At 46.4% G+C, this 23,386-nt stretch overlaps 1 protein-coding gene across 4 annotated transcripts in view; it reads right to left on the bottom strand.

The window, feature by feature from the left end:
• Positions 1–17,121, bottom strand: part of NARS2 (asparaginyl-tRNA synthetase 2, mitochondrial) — a 56,114-nt gene extending 38,993 nt beyond the window's left edge. For all 4 annotated transcript variants that reach the window (XM_075711743.1, XM_075711748.1, XM_075711742.1 and 1 more), the window contains exons 1-5: positions 16,984–17,121; positions 13,690–13,799; positions 12,707–12,827; positions 11,874–12,014; positions 7,121–7,201 (exon numbers count right to left, since the gene is read on the bottom strand). In XM_075711743.1, coding sequence (XP_075567858.1) covers positions 7,121–7,201; positions 11,874–12,014; positions 12,707–12,827; positions 13,690–13,799; positions 16,984–17,121 — 591 coding nt within the window. The remainder of the gene's footprint in view (positions 1–7,120; positions 7,202–11,873; positions 12,015–12,706; positions 12,828–13,689; positions 13,800–16,983) is intronic.
• Positions 17,122–23,386: the final 6,265 nt, after the last annotated feature.

The following is a 23,386-nucleotide window of genomic DNA, read 5'->3' as shown; positions in this document are numbered from 1 at the left end:
GAAGAAGGAACCAGACTCATCTCAGCCGTGCTCACTGAGAGGACAAGAGGCAGTGGGCGCAGATTTTAAAAAAGACACACAAAATTTCATCTGACAACAAGAATAAACTTTTTTATTTCCTGTGAGGGTGGTCAAACACTAGAGCAGTTTGCTCAGAGAGACTGTGAAGTCTCCACCTGAGGAGATACTCAAAACTCAGCAGGACGGAGTCCTGGGCAACCTGCTCTAGTTGACCCTGTTTGAGCGCAGTGAGATGGATTAGACAATCTCTAGAGGTCACAATTCTGTGACTTTAAAAAAAAACATGAAGATAAATGAGATTTCTGTTTCAGCATCTTCTATATTTCAATGTCATCCCTAAGCTTTGGAGGAGTCAAAGGTCCAGGAGAAAGACAGAAAGAAACTTCGAAGCTAATTTGAGGTTTGGCTGATCGACATTCAAACGAATGTTTTCTTCTGAGATAAGTTTGACATACGCACTTTTCAAAGTGTAGTTCCTAGGAGTTATGCTAAGTGTTGCTAGCTCAGCTAAGCATGCCACTGCCTCCAGCCACCCTACTCCCCACTTGCTTTGTCACAGGGAGGTTGCTAGGCTCAGGCTTGTTTGCCAGCCTTTGATATTCTACAACCTGCCATTTTTCTCAATGAGTCGGAAGGTGTTGCTTTTGTTGTCAAAAAGCTGTGCTACTCATCGCAAAGATAAAACAGAGTGCACCAAAGACCTCAGATCACAAGGCAGTTTTATCTCTTCACAGCATCACACTGAAGAAAAGAGCAAGCTTGCCTTGCTCCACAGAGATCAATGGAAATATGACAATTTGTGGCTGTAACCCCAGGACTGCTTCCTTTGTTTCATGGGTTTTGCAGTTCTAAAAAAACCAAATGACGACACCCAAGGATGCAGAAGCAGGCCCCTATTGTTTTCTTCAAATAAACCCAGAACATTTGCTCAAAAACAATAAGGATATTAATAAACATACAAACATCCACATATCACAGCCTCAGAGCCACGGCCTGAGCACTAAAGAGAAGAGCCACGTACCGCTCCAGTTTCTCCTACTGCAAGCTTAGTTCAGCTACATTCCTTGTGAAAAAATCCCACCTAATCCTGTAGGATGCGACTTCTAAACAACAAGAAAGAGACAGACTAGAAGCAGGAAAAGAAGAAATCAGCTATGAAATCTCAACACTTCCCCCCAAATCCACAAACAGGATACAGCTGTCTCCAGGAGCTGGGGCTTGGTTTATTTATAATGACTTTGTGTCATTTTTCATTCTCCAAGTCAGATGTAATCTCAGTGAGAGAAAGAGAAAATAGACACAACAGTAAGTGACTGGAGAAAGAAAGCGAGAAGGCCTACAGCTCAAATGGACTTATAAAAACCTGCAGCCAGTTTGAGAGGCCACCGAGAGATCCCGAGATGCGTGTCTGCATTGCGAGCAGCTCCTGGATGGCTTCCAACAGAGGGTGAAGAGTGAACATAGCAATATTTAGATAAAATTTTACTCCCCCATCACCATCCGATCACCTCGCCTCTCCACAGCTGCCCACTTCCTCTCCCTCATTTTGAGACACAAAGTTTGATGAACGGGTGTTGTGAGCTGCAAAAGTCAATCCACCCTCTCCGCAGCAAAAAAGAAATGCCTCCCTTCAGCAAGGAGGTATCCCATAATTAGCAACTTCCCATTTCACATGTACAAATATCAACTAACCCACTAGAGGTGGTTTCTCCACTTTACACATTCAAGCACAGGATCAGGTCAATGTTTTCATAGAATCATAGAATCGTTTAGGTTGGAAAAGACCTTTAAGATCATCCAGTCCAACCATTAACCTACACTACCAAGTCCACACTAAACCAATCAAGGGTAGACTAGACTAAACCATGTCCCCAGGTGCCACATCTACCCGTTTTTTGAACACTTCCAGGGATGGGGACTCCACCACCTCTCTGGGCAGCCTGTTCCAATGCTTGACCACCCTTTCCATGAAGAAAGTTCTAAGTTTCAAGTGCCTATGCCCCACATTAAGGCTCAGCCTTTTAGATCAAGCTTGCTCCTTTATTGTAAACAACCACAGTCACTGGTAGAAGACAAATAATAAATAGTAGGTGATGCTATCCCTTCACTGCTGACACTGAGCAAGATTGTTTTTCATGTCCATGACTAGCAAAATGAAATGACAACATCGTGGTGCTTTTATTTCAATTAGATGGACTTTTCTTCCACTTCCCAACCCCAAAATACCTACTTGATAAAAGATTAGTGGGGAATAATGTGTTTGCTTTCAAGTTCTCTCCATTCCCTAGTCGAAAACTACCTAAATTACAATGGGGAAAGAGGGAAGTGGAATCTGTATGAAACATCTTGATGTCTCAGAGTAAACGTGCTATAAACATAGTAGGATTCAACATCAACATCAAAGGATTTTTATTCTCATTCTAAATACGAGAACAACTGGATTTAGTACCTGTTTTGTCCTCCATCTCCTGAAATGTCTAATGATTTAATTTAAAATTATTCCCTTTGATGTCAGTCTTGTATTAACTTTTACTTGAGGCAATCAGCTTCAGGGAAGTACAAACCGTTTGATTCTGTCTTTCACTCTATGCAAGCCAAATGCACGAAGGGATCAGAGAAGACTTGAAAAAGCTCATAGAAATCACTGCTGTAGCTCTAGCCCAGGCCCACACCACCATGCTGCTGAAACACAGCGCATCTTTAATCTGGACCTGCCCTCTGTGATGTCTCATTATAAACATGATTGGGTTTTCCTTTTTCGACAACCACTGCAGAATTCATAACTTCCAAGAACTCCTCCTTGCACTTCCAGTCCTAATTCTGATCAGCTGGACTTGCATTGGGCAATAGCAGCTGGTTCTGCTGAGACAAACATCTCATAAATATGGACTGGAATTACAGGCAGAGATGAACCAGGTAGAAACGAGCAGAAACTGGGAGAGCTAGAAAAGGCAAGAGCAAGCCCTCCCTCAGCTCAGTTCCAGCTTACCCTGATGGCTGCTGAGCACCTCTCTGAAGTCCCAGTCTCCCAGGGACTGGCTGCCTCCCAGACTGTGACACATCTCTAAGGGGAAAACACCTGACAGACACTAATACTGTTGTATTTAACTGCGATTCTCCCCAGCAGATCCCAGCCTTCCTTGGTGCTGACAAGGCTATTTTTCAGCGGTACCAAAGGAACCGTAGGAGTAAGTTTCTGCATCTTCAGCAGCAGGCACGTATTTCTGGCGCCACAATAGGCGCAGCCATGAACTTGCACCTTTCGGGTATCTAGAAACTTTTACATTCACTCCTGTGAGCAGGTGCCAAAAAACCCCCCGAAGCCAAACGCCCTACAATCTCTGGATACATTTTAGAGAAGAACCAATACCTGAATGGTTCTTCAGATTTAGAGTTAAGTATCCTTTCAAATCACAAAATAGCCTGATCCAGACCCTGGGTTCAATCAAACAACACCCAGCTGCAATAAGGTACGTGTGTTGGAAGAGGCAAGCCTGATACAGAGCACATATTACCTCCGCTGGAGACAAGAGGTAGAATGCAGCACTCCTTACACGTAGAGCAAGGTCCCCAGGAAAGGATAAGGCCACAGGCAATACAAACCACATGTGAGATCTACTTTAAAGAGCTGTGAATGCCAATACAGCTGTTGTGCTTTGTAACTCACTGCATGCTGAGTTCTTTTAAAAGGCTGCAGCTGGGCAGCAGGGAAAGTGGCTGTCCAGGGCCTCACCAAACCAGCTGGAGTGTCCAGGGCCAGAAAGACTCTTCTAGAGCATAGAGGAGCCTCCACTTTCTCCACAGCAGCTGAGGACATCAAACAAGGAAACTTTCCAGGGAGCAAAGTGGAAAAGACAGAGCAAGAGACCCAGAAAGCAGGGAGCCTTCAACACTGCAGACAGAGTGGGAGGCTACCGAAAATAGCAGGGAACAGACATGCAGCCAGGTCACAAAGACAAAAGAAAGGCAGATTTCCTAGGAAGCAGCCCCAGAAGGGGACTGGGTAAATTTTCTTGCAACATACAAAGCTGCTAAGAATTTTAGACTTCAGAACAAAAAAAGAAAAATGTGCGGAAAGGATCTGCCCTGAGGTGCCAAGAAAGACAGTACAGATGAATTATTCTCAGATTAAATGAAAATAAAATAAAATAAAAAGGGCAGTCTCACCCTGCTGATGTCAGTTCTCCTTATTTCAAAAATTACCTTGTCCTACTTTGCATCCTACTAAAACCCAGCTTTCAATATTCAAAGCTCTCTTGGCATTTTCAGTAAGTTCACTTTAAAGAAGGCAGCATGAACAAGAGGCTTCCCCCCCTCCAGCATTCCACCAAAGTTCCACTTCTGGCAGTTTCTCCTCAAACCTATACTTTTCAGGTGTAGAAAGTCTCAGGTGCAAAAGATTTCTCTGGAGTTCTTACTATCTTGCAAATTTATTTAGTTTTTAAAATCTCTGCTTACCAACCTCTTTTCACTGTTATGGTACTTCATTTTAAAAATATTTAGCTGAACTGATTTGCCCAGCAGAGAGGGAAGGGATTCTCCCCCATCCCAAGTCCTAGTATGAGAACATCCCAGCCAAAGCTATGTACAGACTAATCAGTATGCCCAAAACCAAACAAAGATAGTGAGGAAGCTGAACATATAAACAAACACAAATCCTACAGCATTAAGAGGTCTAGGAATAAAGATCATATGCCTTCAAAAAGCCTTTTCCTTCTAACTCAAGATACTTCTTTCCCCATCTCTTCAAGTCTCATGTAAAAACAGATTCCTACTCTCTTCACTTTCCACCATTTCCAAAGAATGCAGGGGCTTGAGCAGCCACCAGACATTAGTCAGAGGATTAAAATTGCGCTAGTCAGGAGAAGACAGCTATTAAAAGGCAATGGTTCACAGTGGGCACAAAAGCAGCCTCTACTTGGGTCCTAAAGGCTACACAACCAAAGTTTTCAACTTATTCCACCCACAGCAGGACAGCTAAACTGGCATTTTACATACTGCCCAAGGGAGCTAAAACAAACAAACAAAAAAAACCCCCAAAAACCAACCTGTAAGCAGCTGGTGTATTGTAACTACTACAAATTCAGGAGCAATAGGACACCAATTTACTTTCTGGTTGCAACTACAGGACAGGTCTCAAAACCTTAAGTCCAGGATTTAAACTTCTTTTAAATTGAAGAATCTAATTCGCAGGTTGCTTTCACCGATTCCCATCTCTGTAATTCTTGGCTACTGCTCAAATATAAGAGCAATAGGAATTTATTTTCTCCCTTGGCCTGTGCAAGCAGTGAATTAAGGGCAAGTTTAAAAGGGACTGAACACAGCAGACGAGGAATGCACTGATAGCTGATTTGATTAAAAGCATATAGAGATTGTGGGCTTTGCTGCACATAACACACCCTTATTTTCATTTGTGACAGCCCCACATGCATGGCCCAAAGAAGACTTAATCTTCCCCAGATTTCCACTGTCAAGAAACAGTGTCACTGCTCCAGTGGAGTGAAGTGGTCACAGTGGGATAGCAAGTAGTCTTGGATCTCTGCTAGCCAAGATCAATTCTGAACAGAGCTTTGCAGAAATAAAACCAAGTCCTAAATTAGGCCAGACAATGAAGCAGTGCTCAAAGAAGAAACAGGAAATCAAGGAGAACTTCCCACTTCCCAGCAACAAGTGGGTTTCTGAAGCCCTTTCTTTGTGGCACTAGCCATGTAATGGGATCTGACCACACCTTTCAAGCACAGCTGTCACTACATTTCTCCAAGACAGGTATTATTTACACCTAAGCAATCACACTGGAGAGAAAGAGATTTGCTTTGAACTACGCATTTAGTTAAGATCCAGTTTATACAAGTTTCAGATTCACACTTTAGCACCTCAATCAACACTTGCATCAGTGCTTCTGTTACTACCAGCCACCTACGCTGTAGTCCTGCATCCTTTACAGCTTTCAAGTGGATACAATTTGTACCAAAGACGTAATATACTGTACAGCTGCAAACTGTATAATGTTCTCATCATCAAGTGTCACTTGTTTTCACATCTTAATTTGCATGCAACAGCCTGGAACGAACCTTTGGTAGCATTAAGGGATCTCAATTAAACAGGAACAATTTAGTTTAGCTAATCAACTCTATTGTCCCAGCAAGCAAAAAGCTGAGCCACATGTACTGGTCTGGAAGGGAATCACTAGTAGCACAGGTTAGACCTTGAGATCCAGAAGAACCAGTACATGAAGGCTGTTTGTCATGAGGCTGTGCAGAGAGCGGAAGATGCGATCCTGCAGCAAGCAACTGCTACCTCAACAATTTTTCTTTTGCTTGCAGATGATTCACCAGCAAGGCTAAAGCCAATTAAGTGGCAATGGATGTAATTGTTTGAGACAGAAGAGTGAATTTCAAATATAGAAGTATAAAAGGCAGATGGAATTTCGTATGATTCATGGACGTGGGGGTTAGGAATCATGAGAAATCTGTGGGGAAGATCTTAGTGGTTATAGCTGTATTTAAGTTTCATAGGAGGCTTTGACCCAAGACGTGAAGTACTTTATATAATGACGGATTGTGGCAGTAATTTGGTGGATGGATGGGGAGACTTGGCAACATTGGGGGAGAATTCTGACATGCAACACAAGCAGCTTGTAGGGAGGAATATATACACAGGTGAAAAGGAGTTTTAGGTATTGCTGACTTTCTTTTAAGGAGTTATCTCATGGTGAATTATATTCTCCATTTCAAAACTAAGAAATATTTGCGTGTAGTAGGCTGTTCTGAGTGTCCCATCCCGTCTCATGGACTCTTATGATCACATCTTTCTATTTACTAAGATGTTCCACCTCCCTCTGTTGTTCTTTGTAAACTTTTCCACAGCACCAGGGATAGAAAAACCTCATCAGCACAAAACAGCTATTAAAAAAAAATAATGCATCTGTTTAACTCTGTCTAAATTATTAGTTGAAGCAAAGGACTGCTACATTAAAAAGTAATCACAGAAGTACATAAAGGAAAGGTTTTGTAAAGACAAAGGTTTCCTCTAACCTTCAATGACTCCAGAATTGCTCTGCAAGCAAAAATCAAAACAAACTTTACGCAACCCAACTTACCTCAATTTGAAAGAGTTCCCCAGCACCTTCACAGTCATTTGATGTAATTATGGGGGTATGAATATGCACGTAGCCATTATCCTGGAACAAACAGAACACTAAAGCTAAAGATATCGAACATTAACTTCAAGGATGACATCAACCAGCACACATCATAACTCAGCTATTAGCCCCTGACAGCATATGTACTCTTTCAGGCAACTTCTGCCTTACATGAACAAAGACAGAGGACTAACTAAATGCTAGCGTTATTTACAAATCAATGTTTATTAGTTGTGCTTCTTCCTCCACTTTTCATAAAGAAATAAGATTTATGCCATTACTATGGGTTTTTGCAACGGCCCATCTCCACACCATTCCCCTTTCTTTTCACCCCCTCCAGTATTTTTATGGTTTTGGGCAGTTTCAACCTAATTCACCCCTATGGCCTTAACAACTGAGTTTCTTCCAGCTTTTTGGCAGCTGGTGGTTGGGCGGAGGACGCTCTCGGTGTTCTCCACTAACAGAAATGATCAAGTGTGTTAGATGACAGAAATCACACACTGCATTGGAGAGAGGCCTTAAAACCACCCAACCACTATGAAAATGTCAGTCCCACCTCACATCTTCTGAGATATCAAAGTTAAACTGATTTTTAAGAGGCAGGGTATACCCTGGCTTGGTCATGTTCTAGATATCTGGAGAATTACTCGTTCATGTTCATAGATCCAGCACAGGCCTCTGAAACCAGGAAGGCTGTATGGAGAAAGAGCCCCTATTCTCTGGGTTTCTCTGCAGTGCAGCTATAGGCTTTCAAACCAGCTGCAACCCAGTTTTCAGTGGATGGGTTGTGCTGGGCTGACCCTGGCTGGATGCCAAGTGCCCACCAAAGCCACTCTATCACTCCCCTTCTCAACTGGACAGGGGAGAGAAAATCTAATGAGAAAGCTCATGGGTCAAGATAAGGACAGGGAGATCACTCACCAATTACCGCAAAACAGACCCGACTTGGGGAAAACCAGTTTAATTTATTACCAATCAAAACTGAGTAGGGTAATGAGAAATAAAACCAAAGCTTAAAACACCTTCCCCCTGGGCTCAACTTCACTCCCCATTTTCTCTACCTCCTCCCCCTGAGCACACACAGAATGGGGGCTGTGGTCAATTAATCACACACCATCTCTGCCGCTCCCTCCTCCCCAGGGGAGGACTCCTCACACTCCTCCCCTGCTCCAGCGTGGGGTCCCTCCCATGGGAGACAGTCCTCCATGAACTTTTCCAATGTGAGTCCTTCCCATGGGCTGCAGTTTTTCATGAACTGCCCCAGCGTGGGTGCCTTCCACGGGGTCACAAGTCCTGCCACCAAACCTGCTCCAGCCTGGGCTCCTCTCTCCATGGGGCCACAGCTCCTGCCAGGAGCCTGCTCCAGCGTGGGCTTCCCCCGGGGTCACAGCCTCCTTGGGGCACATCCCCCTGCTCCGGCGTGGGCTCCTCCCCGGGTGCAGGTGGATCTCTGCTCCCCCGTGGGCCCCCATGGGTGCAGGGGCACAGCTGCCTCGCCATGGGCTGCACCAGGGGTGCAGGGGAATCTCTGCTCCGTGCCTGGAGCACCTCCTGCCCTCCTCCTGCACTGACCTTGGTGTCTGCAGAGTCATGCCTCTCACATATTCTCACTCCTCTCCCCGGCTGCATCGTCAAGCAGACCTCAGACAATCACATACACCATGTTAGAGGCAAAACCAGGAACAGAACTCTACTAACCATCACCTTCCTAACTTAGTCTCAACACAGAGATCACTGGTGGAACACAGAGATCATACCTGTGCATGTCAAGGCAAGCAAGAACCTGGAACAAGCTGATTTCATCTGTGAACAAAGGATTTGTTTTCTCTTGCATCACTGTAATGTCTAGCACAAAGGGAACCCCTTTAAAATCAGGGTGTGCCAGCATTACCATGATACAGGCAATGATGTAGCACAACCCATTGTCTATTTACACAAAATACTAATAAAAAAATAAAAAAGCAAATGTTTCCAAAAGCTTAGTTTCACAGCTTTTACCAGAATAATACAAATTGACCATTCACATGATAGGTCCTGATCCTTATCACCAGCTAGTTAAAAGGCTAAGAAGACAGGAGCAGTATTTACTGCCCATGCGGTGAATCAAACTAAGATTAATTTGGACCAAAGAGCTCATGCAGCGAGCATTTATGCAATGCATTTTATGGAAGTACTCCGAGATGACCAAGAGGGAGCAAAGTCCCTGCAGTCAGCTCTAGGCTACCTTGGTTACAGGTGCAGAGACCTTGGCTTGCCCAGTGCCTGGCAGGAGCTCCTCACTGAGATCCAGTTACTATACAGAAAGTAGTTTTGGAGCCAGAACTACTTGCTTTGCCCAGGGAGGGCAGTTTTAACCTTCCGATATAAAATGCAGGTCTCTGCCATAATCCCATGCATATTCCAGAGATCTGCTGGTCAAGCAGCCTCCCAACCCTACATGAGTTTTTGGAAAATTGCCTAAATGACAGCAACTGCTACCACTGTATGAGGAAAGAAGCACACTTCACAGAGAAGACCCTTTACATGCTTTGGAAAGGAATATGAACTCCACAGGTCTGAAAGATGAGAATCCCCTAAAAACCTCCTGCATAGTGCCCCTTATAAAAGCTCCTAAAATACTTCAAGTCACATTACTGTCTCTGACAAACCTGGAAGTTAATTAATGTGCAAAGTGGAGGTTGCCATTCACATTGCAACTATTTTACGGTGCCTAGGAACAATGTTCCTATCCCACATGGACCACAATACTCAGGAGAAGATTTAAAGATGACATTTTAGCCTTCAACTTCCAAACCAAAGGCATTTGGTATTAGTTATTCACTGCTGGAAATGAACAGGCTTTAAAAAAGGAAAAAAGAGGAGGAAAAAGGAGGAGGAAAAAGGAGGAGGAAAAAGGAGGAGGAAAAAGGAGGAGGAAAAAGGAGGAGGAAAAAGGAGGAGGAAAAAGGAGGAGGAAAAAGGAGGAGGAAAAAGGAGGAGGAAAAAGGAGGAGGAAAAAGGAGGAGGAAAAAGGAGGAGGAAAAAGGAGGAGGAAAAAGGAGGAGGAAAGAGGAGGAAAAGAGGAAAAGAGGAAAAAAAAGAAAAAAAAAAGAGTTTTTAAAGTTATAAGGGGTCTAGATAATTTTGAGCATGTATTCAAAAAAACTTTTTTTTTTACCATTAAGCTCTTTACAGCTTTGCACAGTGAAAACACTCCAATTGTACCTTCTAGTTATTACATGTTCTGACATTGTCAAGTTGGAAATTGCAACATTCTTGGGATGATGTAGGTGGTGATTTAAAAAGACTGCCTTCCTTCCATCACAAATGGAGCAAACCACAGACATTCCTGGTGCTAGGAGAGTTGTGACATAAGCATTCGCAAATATCAGGTCTGGGACCAAATCTTCCTTATCTCTTTAGAAGTAACTTTAGTGTAGCTGCTGCTGCTAAATTGATGATACTTTTTTTTTTAATACTGCTGAGCTCTTGAGCATTTTAAACAGGAAGATATGTCAGAGTCTGAGCTGGAGTTAATTTGGAGAAGTAAAGCCTTTGTCAGAATAAGATGCTTTGTTGTATCTCAGCTGGCTTCCTTGTGCATGTTTGAAATCAAACTGTTGCAGGCAATGCCATCTAGTGGCTCCACACCTGCAGGACCAATACCCAGCAGAGCCGGGTTCTGCCTCACGAGCCACCACAATCCTGAAACCAACAGCAGCTTTACCCGACACAGTATTTCTGTTAGGGTCTTTAAAAGGGGAAGGAAAAAAAAAAAAAAATCTTCCAAATACCATGCAATTCCATACAGATAACTCCTAGAGCAAGCAAACCTTCTCTGCCACTGCAAGCAACAAATACCAGCGTACTGAGGACCAGAAATTCCATCTCAACAATTCTGACCTGTTCTTTGGGCCATAGTAATTACTACATATGAATTTTGTACTCAGAATGCTCCGAATATGATTCTACTCAAACTAAAGCCAGTATAAAACTAAACTAAAACACATTTATTTCAATGAACAGCTTTCAAAGAAAGGGCTCAGGTGTGGTAGAGGACTTGTTACCGTTCTTTATCTACTTACACAAAGAATCGCATGGTCTCTATATGGCATCTGGAATCAGAGTTAATTCACTGCCCCCACCACCAGCACAAAGCCTGTACCGTGCCCACGGCTTAAGAGTGACACATTGATAAAACACAGGTGCCTCCCACCCATCAGTCTGAAATGCATCAAAACAGGAGTCTCCTAATCTCAGCTAACAGCATCCACACAGACTTGTAACGCAGGAACAGAAAGGTAAAAACTGAGAATAGTAACATGAAGCTCCAGGTCAGTTTGTCGGTAGCCCTCCTGCATCACAGATTTTTTTCCATGTGGGAGGAGGCTTCTCTCCAAGGACCGTTAAGGTCACCGCTAAGGGTGCATTAAACGACTCCATATTACGTTGTGTTCCACAGACCACACACACTCCCAGGCAATTATATTGCAACTTAGTGAAAGCGATAAAATAACTAACAGGAAATGGGTGGAAAGACACTAACAAGACCACAGATGTGCTAACAGTCTGGCCAAGGCCTCAGTCCGGCCCAGGCCTGAATAGAAAACCACTGTGTCCAAAATTCATAGCCTGCAGTCAAGACATCATGCTCCCTCCCTCCTAACGTGCTCCTGTGAAGCCAAACTGGGGGAAGTGTTTTACAGATAAGGCTCGGTACAGAATGGACTACCTGGAAGAATGAGTGGATGGCTGCAGTGGCTTCACTGCGGATTCTCAAGAGGGAGCCCAGCGTGTTGTTTCTGCATCGCAGGTGAGGGAACTGTCGGACATACTCCAGCGCGTGCCTCTCCTTCATTTTCAGCGGGAATGACTAAAAACAACACGGAAAGAAAAGTAAGAGGATGAGAACTTGGAGTCAATTAGTTTTATTGTTATCCATGGAATACCATCTCTGCCTACTAAAACTCAATTGTCATTACAGAGCAGAGAACTAGATGCTTTTGCCTATCTTTTCTAGTTATTTTGTGGATTTTATAATGCTTGCAGCAGAGCCAGAGCCATGAACACAAGAGAAGGTAGTAGCGCTCTGAAATACTCCACCTTCTAGCTGTTGAGCCCCCTTGAAAGCCAGCTGTTCATCTCACTGCCACAACAGCAAGCTGGTTCCAAATGTGCCTGTGGCAGATCCGGTTCTTCCACCTGTACCATCTGGAGCGTTTCGCCAGTCCCGCTGCTTCTCCAATTCGTGTCCCAGCCAGATTTGCCAAGTAAACCACCTGGCACAGGTAACTGCTTCAGGGTGGGGCAAATGCACACTCTTAGCTGCCAGCACATGTGCCAGTTTCCATGTAGAAACAGCTCTGCCCCTGAAGAGAGCTTTCATGGTGATACCATGTTTCTCCTTTGACATACCCTATAGGCACCGCTGACAAATCGAAGCCCGCAGGAGCACTCAGACTTAAAGAAAATACAGTCAGAAGCATGCTTTGCTGGATACTTGGACCTTTCGAAATGAATTCCCAAAGCGCTCCTACCAGTTGGACTCCTGCTGCAGTGACATACCCAAGTATCACAAGGTCCCACCACACGGATGGTTTCGGCTTTCAGCTCCATGTTTTGCATCCTATGAGGACTTTTGACGAGTTTTCCTTGCACTTCCACTGCGCTTCCAAAAGTCAGGTCTCTAAGAAACCAAGAAAAAACAACAGCTTAACTAAGCGCTGATACAAAGTCAACTACATTCAGAAGAGATTCCTGTTAATTTAGCCGGACCACTCGAGATCACAAGTGATACCATAGCCATAGGGCTTAATTGATGAAATTAAAAATTATTAAATGGATAGATGGGAATGTGAATAGATTCACAAAGCTACAGAAGAATTTAGGACGAGGCAGGAGTGTCGGACAAGTGGAAAAGAGACAGGCTTTCATTAGAAGGGGCTACCGGTGGGGACAAACCAGGCTTATAGAAAAAAAAAAAAATCATCAAGTTACATGCAGAAGATTCCTGGATCATCCTGAAACCCCCAAACCTAGCCCACAGAAAAATCAAGAGTAACAAACAAAATGAAGCTGTAAAGCAAGTGCATTATTTTATTGTAATAGAACAGGCATGCCTACCTAGGGGTTATGCCTACTGAGCCAGCCCTCAAGTTGTTATAGGAAGAGCAACAGCACTCTCCAAAAATCTGGGGGACAGTTATCCCTGGCTACGCTGTGTGATTTCCAAGCAAGTCCAACAGTAGTCCAGAATGCCCATGCTGCTACAGCTATTAAGAAAATTAGGTCCAAATTAACCTCACAGGACAAGCAACTGAACCACAAGCCCTCAGCTAAGTGGAGACAGCGTAGTTGGACACCCTCCATCCTACAAACACCTCCAGAGACCCCAGACTGCAGCAGTGCCTTTCCTGTGGTCTGGTGCCAGCTGCTGGAGGCTCCTCCAGCAGTCCGGCGAGTCACTGGGACAGGAGAGGAAGCCCGAGCAGACCCCTCCAAGCACTGGTCAACACAGAAGTTTCTCCAAGTATCTCAAGTTGACTAACCTATTTTCCAGGCTGGGATCAGCAACCACTTGGAGGCTTTCCAGAGAACTCCCATCGTTTATATGCAGGAACAAAACTTCCTTCTGGGATCGGACAGAGCGGACCCAGCCCTAGAGGTAAAAGAAAAAGAAATCTGTTATCTCTTGGCACAGACTCTGTGTAGTCATGCTCTTCTTCCAGAGCTGAGCTGCACATGCTACTTCAGGCCTATTTCAACTTCTTATTGAAATCAAAGGAAATATTTCTTTAGGGGCAACAAAAATAAAAAAAAAAATTTAAAAAGTCAGTGTCAGTTTTTCTACTGACTTCAAAGCAAAGAGAAACAAATCCTTAGTCAGAGACATCAACTCTCCTCCTCAGTACAGCAGGGATAACCAAGATCTACCTGCATCTCTGGGGAGCTAAGAATACAGAAAGCAGCAGAGCACTCTGAAGATGAAAAGCATTTTAGCAAAGTACATATTCTTATTGGTGATGTCCCTTCAAAACACTTCTTACTGCGACAGGAGAGACCAGTAATGCACTGTTCTTTATGATAACACACTCAAGGCTGTTTTGATGATTTTTAGTACCATTTTTTGTTGCTGTATCACCCGTAGGAAGGTTCCAACTGAAATTTGTTCACTAGTTGTTTACATGCCCTAAGACGTTGGACTGCTAAAACAATGATGCTGCAGCCAGTAGATTCAGGTGCAAAGTTACGTGTTCATGCAACACAAAAATCAAAATTAATGCCCTGACAATTTTGGATGTTTCTCCTTACACCTCAAAATCAAGACTGCTACACTGTCTCTAGGGAAAAAAAGCATTAAGGAAAAAAAAAAAAATCTAGAAGCATTCTTGTCCAGTTTAACTAAAGGAATTAAAACACTAACACAGCAGTTCTTTGTAACAGCAAAACAGTAGGACTGACCACATACATGTCAGGCTAATGTCTTAATTTGAGTTTTTCAATGAGAAATAACACTTCCCTTACAAATAAAATAAATTTTAAGTCAGTACCAAGGCACCAAGCAAAAGTAATAGCATCCAAAATACAACTCTCTTAGTTGCTCCCCAGCTCACAAGAGTTGAGACAAAGCTGCCCTTAAAAGCAAAACTACGTGTTGGGGAGCTTCCAGCTCATCTTATAACAATACTGTAGAGAACAACCAAAACCAGTGCTGATTAAACAACCAAACTGCCTCTTTTCCAATCAGTTTTGTCTTTTGCTTAACTGTAAGTGCCCAAGTAGTTCCAATGAATCCAAACTGTGTAAGTGCTTTAGGGATTTTTTTTATCAGACAAACCAATGTGAATCCATCTACTTCTATTGTCTAGACTGAACAAACTTCAAGAATTAAACAGTACCAAAAGTAAAGCATTCTTAAAATTACAACGTGACTACTAACACAGACAAAGCATTAGACAGGCTTGTATAATGGGGGGAGAACAACTGCATACAAGAACTATGGAAGATATTAAAGCCATAAACCTAATGATTAACAAAGCTTCAGCTTTTGCTCAAGCCTCACAATTTCAGGCAGGCGTTTACCTGAACGAACTCTGCAGGGTGTCCCACCCGAGGCAATAACTAATGCAAGAAACAAGAGTCTAAACCTAAAGTCTGATCATTTGGGCATCCTCATAGTCTTATGGCTAAAGCAACAGGTGTTTAAAAGGTATTTCATACAATAACATGCCTGAAACTGTTGTGCTTATCCTCTGTATTCCAGTAAACCCCCAGAACACGTCATAGACATTATACTTGATGCATAATGGTTAATGTATAACAGCAGCTGTTTTTCTTAGTTTATTTCCTCATACGTGCTCCTTAACAAAACACACAAAACACCTGAACAAAGAAACATTCTCAAGAGCTTTTTTCCCACCTCATCAGGCTGCTCTGGGATCTGTTAAATAAGGAGGTGAGGCTTGCATCCTTCAATAGGAAATAAGAGCATACCCACAGGCTTGTACTGGAGCAGCAGGAGCTGTGGCAGCAATGTTTTGACCACTTCCCACCTTATCAGAAACAATGTGTAGTGAGGATCCCAGCTCAGACCAGACTGCACATTGCAAGAACGTGGCCATAATAAGGTTGGGTTTAAGCCAGACCAGTTCTCCAATCCAGGTCAATATAAAAAAAAAAAAAATTTTGCCAGCACAGGGGAAGAGCAACAAAGCAATAAGGACCTGGGGTAAAAAAAGAGGCGGTATTGCCAATTTTAGCATCAGTTTACTCCAGCCTGCATTATTCATAAAACTACAACTGAAAAGCACCTACACTGGATGAGCTTCTTCCTACCATATTAGGCTTCATCTCTGTGTGTGCGTGCAGGAATACCAGTGTGCTACAAATTGGGTTTTGTGTCAAAAGAATCACAGAACGGTTTGGGTTGGAAGCGACCTTTAAAGATCATCTGGTCCAACCCCACTGCCATGGGCAGGGACACCTTCCACTAGAACAGGTTGCTCAGAGCCTTGTCCAACCTGGCCTTGAACACTTCCAGGGATGGGGCATCTACCACCTCTCTGGGAAACCTGTTCCAGTGCCTTACCACCCTCATCATAAAGAATTTCTTCCTTATAAATCTAAATCTACCCTCTTTCAGTTTAGTTTAAAACCATTAAAGTTTTAAAGTAACCCAGTCCTTTACAGATTCATCCAGAAATACTGACAACTGTTCAGTCCTAGCCAAGGGCCTTGCACTAAAACAGGGACTATACATCTGCAACCACTGCTCTGTCAGTCAGGAACACCAGAAAACAGGGGGACACACAACCTTGGGCTGAGGAAAGGGAAAAAGCTCCATTGCTAAAGAGTCCGTTCATCCCAGTGTACCTTGCTTCACAATATCAGCTGGACAGAAATATCAATAAAACTGTCATCGCTGGCTCTACCTGACGCTGCTATAAACCTAGACATGAAACAAGACCTAAAGCAAAGCTTTAAAGACATCAACACAAAGGCACTGGTTCACTCTCCCAAACCAAACAGGTGATAAAACCAAAACTCTGCAGAGCATGTTTCAGTATAACCCATCCCAGTAACCCTGCATGTGCCCCGAGTAACTTCAAAGCTTCCCAGCTGATCTAACAACGGCAAACTGAACAAATACAGCAAGAGCTGGCTCCACAGACTATAAAGGAGATCTGGAAGTTGAGTAAAGCACGTTGCAGAGGTTCTAGCTTTTCTCCCTGAAGTACAGGCAGCGAAACCGGCGTGCGCCACGCCGCTCCAGGCTCTCTCCCTCCCGTTAAGGCTCCAAGTCGGGTCATTACCAGGCACACCCCGACCTCCCGGCCACACACCTGCACTTTGACCTCGCCAGCCGGCTCCCGGGCCCCCAGCGCCTCACGGACCCGCAGCCGCACCGCTCGCTGCGCCCGAGGCAGGGAGGCGCAGCGGCGGAGGGCCTGCCACCCGCCCCGGGCCCGGGCCCCCAGCATGGCGGAGGCCTAGCGGGCCTGCTCCCTGCGGCGGGGCTGCTCCCTGCGGCGGCCCGGCCTCATCCCGCCGCGACCGCCCGCTCCGCTCCCGGCCCGCTCTCACACGGCTCCCGTGAGGCGACGCGCCTCCCGCCGCGTCACGTGACCGCCTCACCCAATGGCCGCTGGGGGCTGCCCCAGCGAGCCAATCGGAACGGAAGAGCACCCCTTCCGAAGGCCCGCCTTTTCCGCCGCGCCGGCGCAAGGGACGCTGGGAAATGTAGTTCCTGGCAGAGGGGTTGGAGGGACGCTGCGGCGGGGGCGGGGGGGGTCGAGAATCATAGAACCATAGAATGCTTTGGGTTGGAAGGGACCTTTAAAGATCATCTAGTTCCAACCCCCCTGCAGTGAGCAGGGACAGCTTTAACCAGATCAGGGTGCTCAGAGCCCCGTCCAACCTGACCTGGAATGTTTCCAGAGATGGGGCCTCCACTGCCTCTCTGGGCAACCTGTGCCAGTGCCTCACCACCCACAGTGTGAAAAATTTCTTTCTTATATCCAGTCTAAATCTATTCTTCTTTAGTTTAAAACCATTACTCCTTGGCCTTGCTAAAAAGATTCTCCCCATCTTTCCTGTAGGCCCCCTTTAAGTACTGCAAGGCCGCACTAAGGTCTCCCCGGTGCCTTCTCCTCTCCAGGCTGAACAACCCCAACTCCCCCAGCCTGGCCTCGGAGCAGAGGGGCTCCAGCCCTCGGATCATTTTGGTGGCCTCCTCTGGCCCCGCTCCAACAGCTCCGTGTCCTCCTTGTGCTGAGGGCCCCAGAGCTGGGCGCAGGGCTGCAGGTGGGGTCTGCCCAGAGCGGAGCAGAGGGGCAGAATCCCCTCCCTCGACCTGCTGGCCACGCTGCTGGGGATGCAGCCCAGGATGGGGTTGGCTTGCTGGGCTGCCAGCGCACATTGACAGCTCATGTCCAGCTTTTCATCCCCCAGTACCCCTAGTCCTTCTCCACAGGGCTGCTCTCAGTCCCTTCATCCCCCAGCCTGTATTGATATTGGGGTTGCCCCGACCCAGGTGCAGGACCTTGCACTCATGGCACCAAGCAGGGCACAGGCCTCCCATGGCCACAGGAGGGATCCTTGTGTTGGGAGACAAGGGATGCCCATGGCAGGAGTAAGGGATCCTGCTGCTTTCTGAGGCCTTGGCAGCGCTGTCGCTGCCTCCTGTGCCTCAGGAGCCCCAGCTGGGCTCCCACCACCTCCATTGCATGACAGTGGCTGGGGACAGGCCAAGACAAAGCCTCTGAGGGAGAAATCAATCCCAGCTGGACTCTCAGCCATGGCAGGCTGCAGCCCTGCTTCTTACCCGGCCCTGGGAGTGCTTGTGGGAGTGGGCTGAAGGCAGCAGCTGCCCTCCGCAGTGGCAGCACAGGCTGGGGATGGTGTGTGCCCATGGGTGCAGCCTGGCCTGCAGTGGGTTTCAGGGACCATCTGCTGCCGTGCTGCTCTCCTGTCCTCCTGGGTCCATCTCCAGGAGGATAAGCCCCATGTTGGCCCCTCCGTTTCCTAATCAGGGACACAGGACTCTGTTCTGCTCTGCAAGCCCTGCTGGGGGACAAGACCCTGCTCCCGTCTGGTTTTCTGCCTCCTGACCCTCTGCCTCTTCCAGCTGCCCTGAGTGGTGGGTGAAAAGCAGCTGTCAAGGAAGCGAGTGTCTCCAGCCCTGCATAGAACAACGTGGGGATACTGGTGGGAAAAAAAATTGGACATGAGCCAGCAATGTGCGCTCACAGCCCAGCAAGCCAACCCCATCCTGGGCTGCATCCCCAGCAGCGTGGCCAGCAGGTCGAGGGAGGGGATTCTGCCCCTCTGCTCCGCTCTGGGCAGACCCCACCTGCAGCCCTGCGCCCAGCTCTGGGGCCCTCAGCACAAGGAGGACACGGAGCTGTTGGAGCGGGTCCAGAGGAGGCCACCAAAATGATCCGAGGGCTGGAGCCCCCTCTGCTCCGAGGCCAGGCTGGGGGAGTTGGGGTTGTTCAGCCTGGAGAAGAGAAGGCTGCGGGGAGACCTTAGTGCGGCCTTGCAGTACCTAAAGGGGGCCCATAGGAAAGATGGAGAGAGAGTTTTTATTAAGGTCTGCAGTGACAGGACAAGGGGCAATGGTTTTAAACTGTAAGAGGGTAAGTTCAGATTCGATATAAGGAAGAAATTTTTCACACTGTGGGTGGTGAGACACTGGAATGGGTTGCCCAGAGAAGTTGTGGATGCCCCATCCCTGGAAGTGTTCAAGGTCAGCTTGAATGGGGCTTTGAGCAAGCTAGTGTAAGGAGTCCCTGCCCAGAGCAGTGGGGTTGGAACTAGATGATCTTTAAGGCCCCTTCCAACCCAAACGATTCTATGATTTTATGAAAAAGGGGTAAAGCCAGCACTGCTTCCCCATGCAGCCCAGACTTTGCCGCTCTGTTCTGCCCTTTGCCTGCAAGTCCCTCTTCTGCACAGTCACGCTGCGGGAAGGCAGCAGCTGAACATCTCTGCTGTGCTTGTGGTCAGAGGTTGTCCCATTCCTGTGCATAGATCTTTGGAGTACTGGGTGAAAGAAGAGACAGCAGCAGTATGATACCCCAGGGCCAGGAGGTGCTGGGAGGCAGCTTTGGCAGTGACACTGCCTGTAAGGAGACAAATCCCTGCCTCACTGCAAAGTCTCAGGTAAGAAAAGAATTGCTGGCCAGGACCTCGTTTAAAAGAAACAAGCTGGGCTCATGGGAAAGAGAAGACAAAAGCTTTGTAGATGCCTGGTTTTGACATTCCCCCGTGGTGCTTTTTATCTGTGCATGAAAAACTTCTTGTCCTCAAAGCCCTCATGCTGCTTGGCAGGGTCTTCCTCCACCTCTGCCTTTGCTCCCAGTAAGCCGATGTCCCCACCTGTGGCTCTCAGTCTAGACCTGATCTCTGAGCTGCCTTGAAAGGCCATCCCGAGGAATTAGAGCTGCAGAGCAGGGGCACGAGCATAACCGGGTGGATGAGAAAGACGTTCAGAGATAGGACAGGAGGCTGCAGGGAGGGGTGCAGGGAGGGTAGGTGAGAACTGTGCTAGAAGTGCATCCTCAGCCAACGAGGACAGTTTGTCCAATGTCCATCCTCCGTGCTGCTGCAAGGAATCGGGCAGACTGCCTGGACACACGCAGGTTACTGCATCAGTGCTGGATGGAAACACAGGGACACACATGTCTTGGTGCTCCTGAGTGAGTGCAATTAGTTTTGTTTTAATGTCAATCACTATCCCCTCCTGTAAGGGCCAGCATTGAGCTTTGCTGTGTGTTGTGATGTGGTTTCTTACAGAATCACAGCACAGGAAGGAGCTGGTACTGCTGCGGTGTCAGGCAGAGATGCAGGATGTAAATTGGTAGGAAATTAGTGCTCTGTCGTTCAGGGAACTCCTGGCTTAATGTGAGAATTAAACAAGTGTGTAATGGCTGTTCAGTGCATGTTACGTGTTCTCTCTGCCTGGTCACAGATGGTGCTTTTATTACTGCTCTCAGCTATAGGCTTTTCCTCTCTTGTTCGGCCCGTAGTGTCCCAAAATATTTTTTCCAGGGTTGACTCATAAACCCCTCTCCAGGCCAGATAAACAATTAATTTAGGGAATAATTAGGGAGTAACACCAATGGTGGTGTCTAAATGCACCAGCAAAGGGGTGAGGTCCTTCCCCTCGGACCCATCTGCTCCAGGGTCAGCTGTGGGTCTTTGAAGACAAGGGAGTAACGCGGTGAAGTCTGGCCTCAAATTTCTAGGACTGGACTTGAACTTTTCCCATCCAGCTGAATATTCTTCCTTCTAAAGACTAAATGGTATCACTGGAGAGGGCAGGAATTTGGTCCATCAGTCCCCAAAAGAAAATGAGGATGAAGCACTAGGAGAGTGCAAAGCTGACGGTCTCCCGGATGGCTTTTCTGCCCTCGAAGCTCAGCTCTGCATCAGCTGCTGCTCCATACACCTCCATCTGCTCCATACTCCCTTTTGCCGAGTTACTCACCTGGAGCTGATGCTTACTTAGGTTGCTGTGAGCCGTTCCAGGCTCCTGGACTGCAGACAGTGTTTGTGTGCTGACAGGCGCAATCTCCAGCAATTTTTTTAAGAGGACAGGGGGACAGACAGGGATTACTGTGTTCCCAGAGCTCTCCAAAAAACATCAACTTGTTCCCAACAGAGCTGACCATCCTCTTTTCACTGCTGGATGCTCTTCTCACTGGCCAGCAGTTTGGCAACGCCAGTACTATGAACCATAGTCCCAGTGATGACCCTGGGTCTCAGGTTGTTTTGTATGGGTCCATACAGTGCTGGAGCTAACTCATAGCTCTGCTCCCTCTCTGGCACATGAGCTGGGTGTTTTGGAACCATTTAGCGTGTCTGCAAAGACATGGCAGTGTCTGAATGTGTATTTTGTTTTTTTCCCTGCAGAGCAGAGATCTGCTAAAAGCTCTCCAGAGGGCACTGGTGCTGTTTGTGGATCAGATTAGTAAGGTAAGTCTGGGCTGGGAGGCAGGAAGTGGGTTTTCAGGGTGTCTGCAGGGAGGGAAGTTTAAAGGATGATGAGAAATAATGATTCTTCTCTACTCCCAGCTGGGTGTGGGGGCTGTGGAGAAAGCATGGAGCACTGGTGGAAAGGGCTTCCAAACAGGTAGTGTCAGTTTTTGGGCGGGAGCGGAGAATCAGGCTTATGCTTGCAGGGCACCACCTCCTTAGCACTATCCAAAGAGCAATGCCCAGCCTTCACCTGGCAGGAGAAGTGCTCTGAAATGCCTCCTCTGTGGATGTTTCAGCCCGGTGCTTTAGGTCCAGACTGTTGCCACATGGAGCCTCCTCACCCATGCCCTCTACCTTTCTGTTCCTTCACTTCGTCCTTTCTAGTGGGTGGAGGAGGAAGAGCTCCATGCAGTTCTGCTTTTGAAGTGAATCTGTCCTTGTTCCCTACTGATTCTGAGGCTCCAGATCTGGCCAGGGAGTGGGACTCCTAAGAAAGGCAAGGAACAGGGTGGGAGTGGTACGAACCAAGAAATCAAATCTTTCCTCCTCCAAGATGACTCTCATCTGTCTGGTGTCTGAAGACATGAACCTGATTTGTTCACATAGTTCAGAATTGGAGATGCTGTTACAGAAAAACTCTCCCCTTGGGGCTGGGCACATGGAAATCTTTTCTGTCTCTTCTGAGAGCCCTGAAGATGCATTTTTCCAGCAGTGGCATCTCTTTCTGATTTCAAGGGCTCTTTCAGTGAGGGCTTTTATCAGCAGTGGTGTCTACTGTTCTTGGACCTCTGATCTGGAGTTCTGAGCATCCCCAGAAAGTCCAGCATCCTTTTGACTACATTGCCAGGAGATCAACTTGTACCTTCTACTTGAAGCTTGACATAGTGCCTTCTGGGCAAATAAAGGACTATCCATGCAGGGCATAAGCATGTCCTTCCAAAAGGAAGAAGAGTAAGGCAGATAAATCCTTGTTAACCTGTGGATAATATGCAGTTCTCAATCTGACAGACTCCCCACAGGTATGAAGTCTTCTTGCTGTATCAGTGGATGCCCTTTGGCGTCCTTAAAGGTCCTAGTTTGAAACTTAGATGCACAAGATAGTCAACATCCTGCTGTGCCTTAGATCTAGGAATGGGGACACTGTGATTAAAAAGTGCTGGCCTTTCTTTCAGTGGTACCCTGGTAACCTGAAATGAAGCACATTTGTCTTTATTCCAAAGTAAAGGATTTGTATTTCTTTGTTTCACAGCAGTAACTTTCCAATGAAATGAGATACAATATGTAACACATTCCTTCCAATAAACAAAGTTGATTTTCCCTAAGCAAACCACTAGTTTAGATATTTCATTCTTTCTGTCTCAACTTCCAGGTGTTTTTTCTGAACCCTTCGCTGAAAACAAAACGAAAGCAGATGCAAAAACTGCTTCTTACCATGTCCTTCAGATTTTTCTTTATGTTTCCCAGCAGATGAAGAAACAGGGAGACCCTGTCCTTCTGTCAGAGGGGAACACATGACTTGGCCTGACTGACTTTAGGTTTTGGGACGGGGCCAGCTTCGTGGTGCCACTCTTTGCCCAGGTTGGTGGGTGAGTAAACACAATGCTCAGAGATACTGTAAGCTTGCTCTGCTGGGGCTAGGCTGTATTCACAGTCCTCTGAGAGCACCCCTGGGTCCCAGGAGGAGCCAGCCCAGAGATAACACTCCAAGGATGGAGCCCTGGGAGTTGCACAGCAGTATCTGAGCTGCTTTGTTGACTGTTCTGC

Source organism: Pelecanus crispus, chromosome 1 (genome assembly GCF_030463565.1).
Source record: "Pelecanus crispus isolate bPelCri1 chromosome 1, bPelCri1.pri, whole genome shotgun sequence".
NCBI classification, from domain to species: domain Eukaryota; kingdom Metazoa; phylum Chordata; class Aves; order Pelecaniformes; family Pelecanidae; genus Pelecanus; species Pelecanus crispus.
The sequence above is the reverse complement of the archived record's forward strand: the minus strand, read 5'-3'. Positions and strand labels throughout refer to the sequence as shown.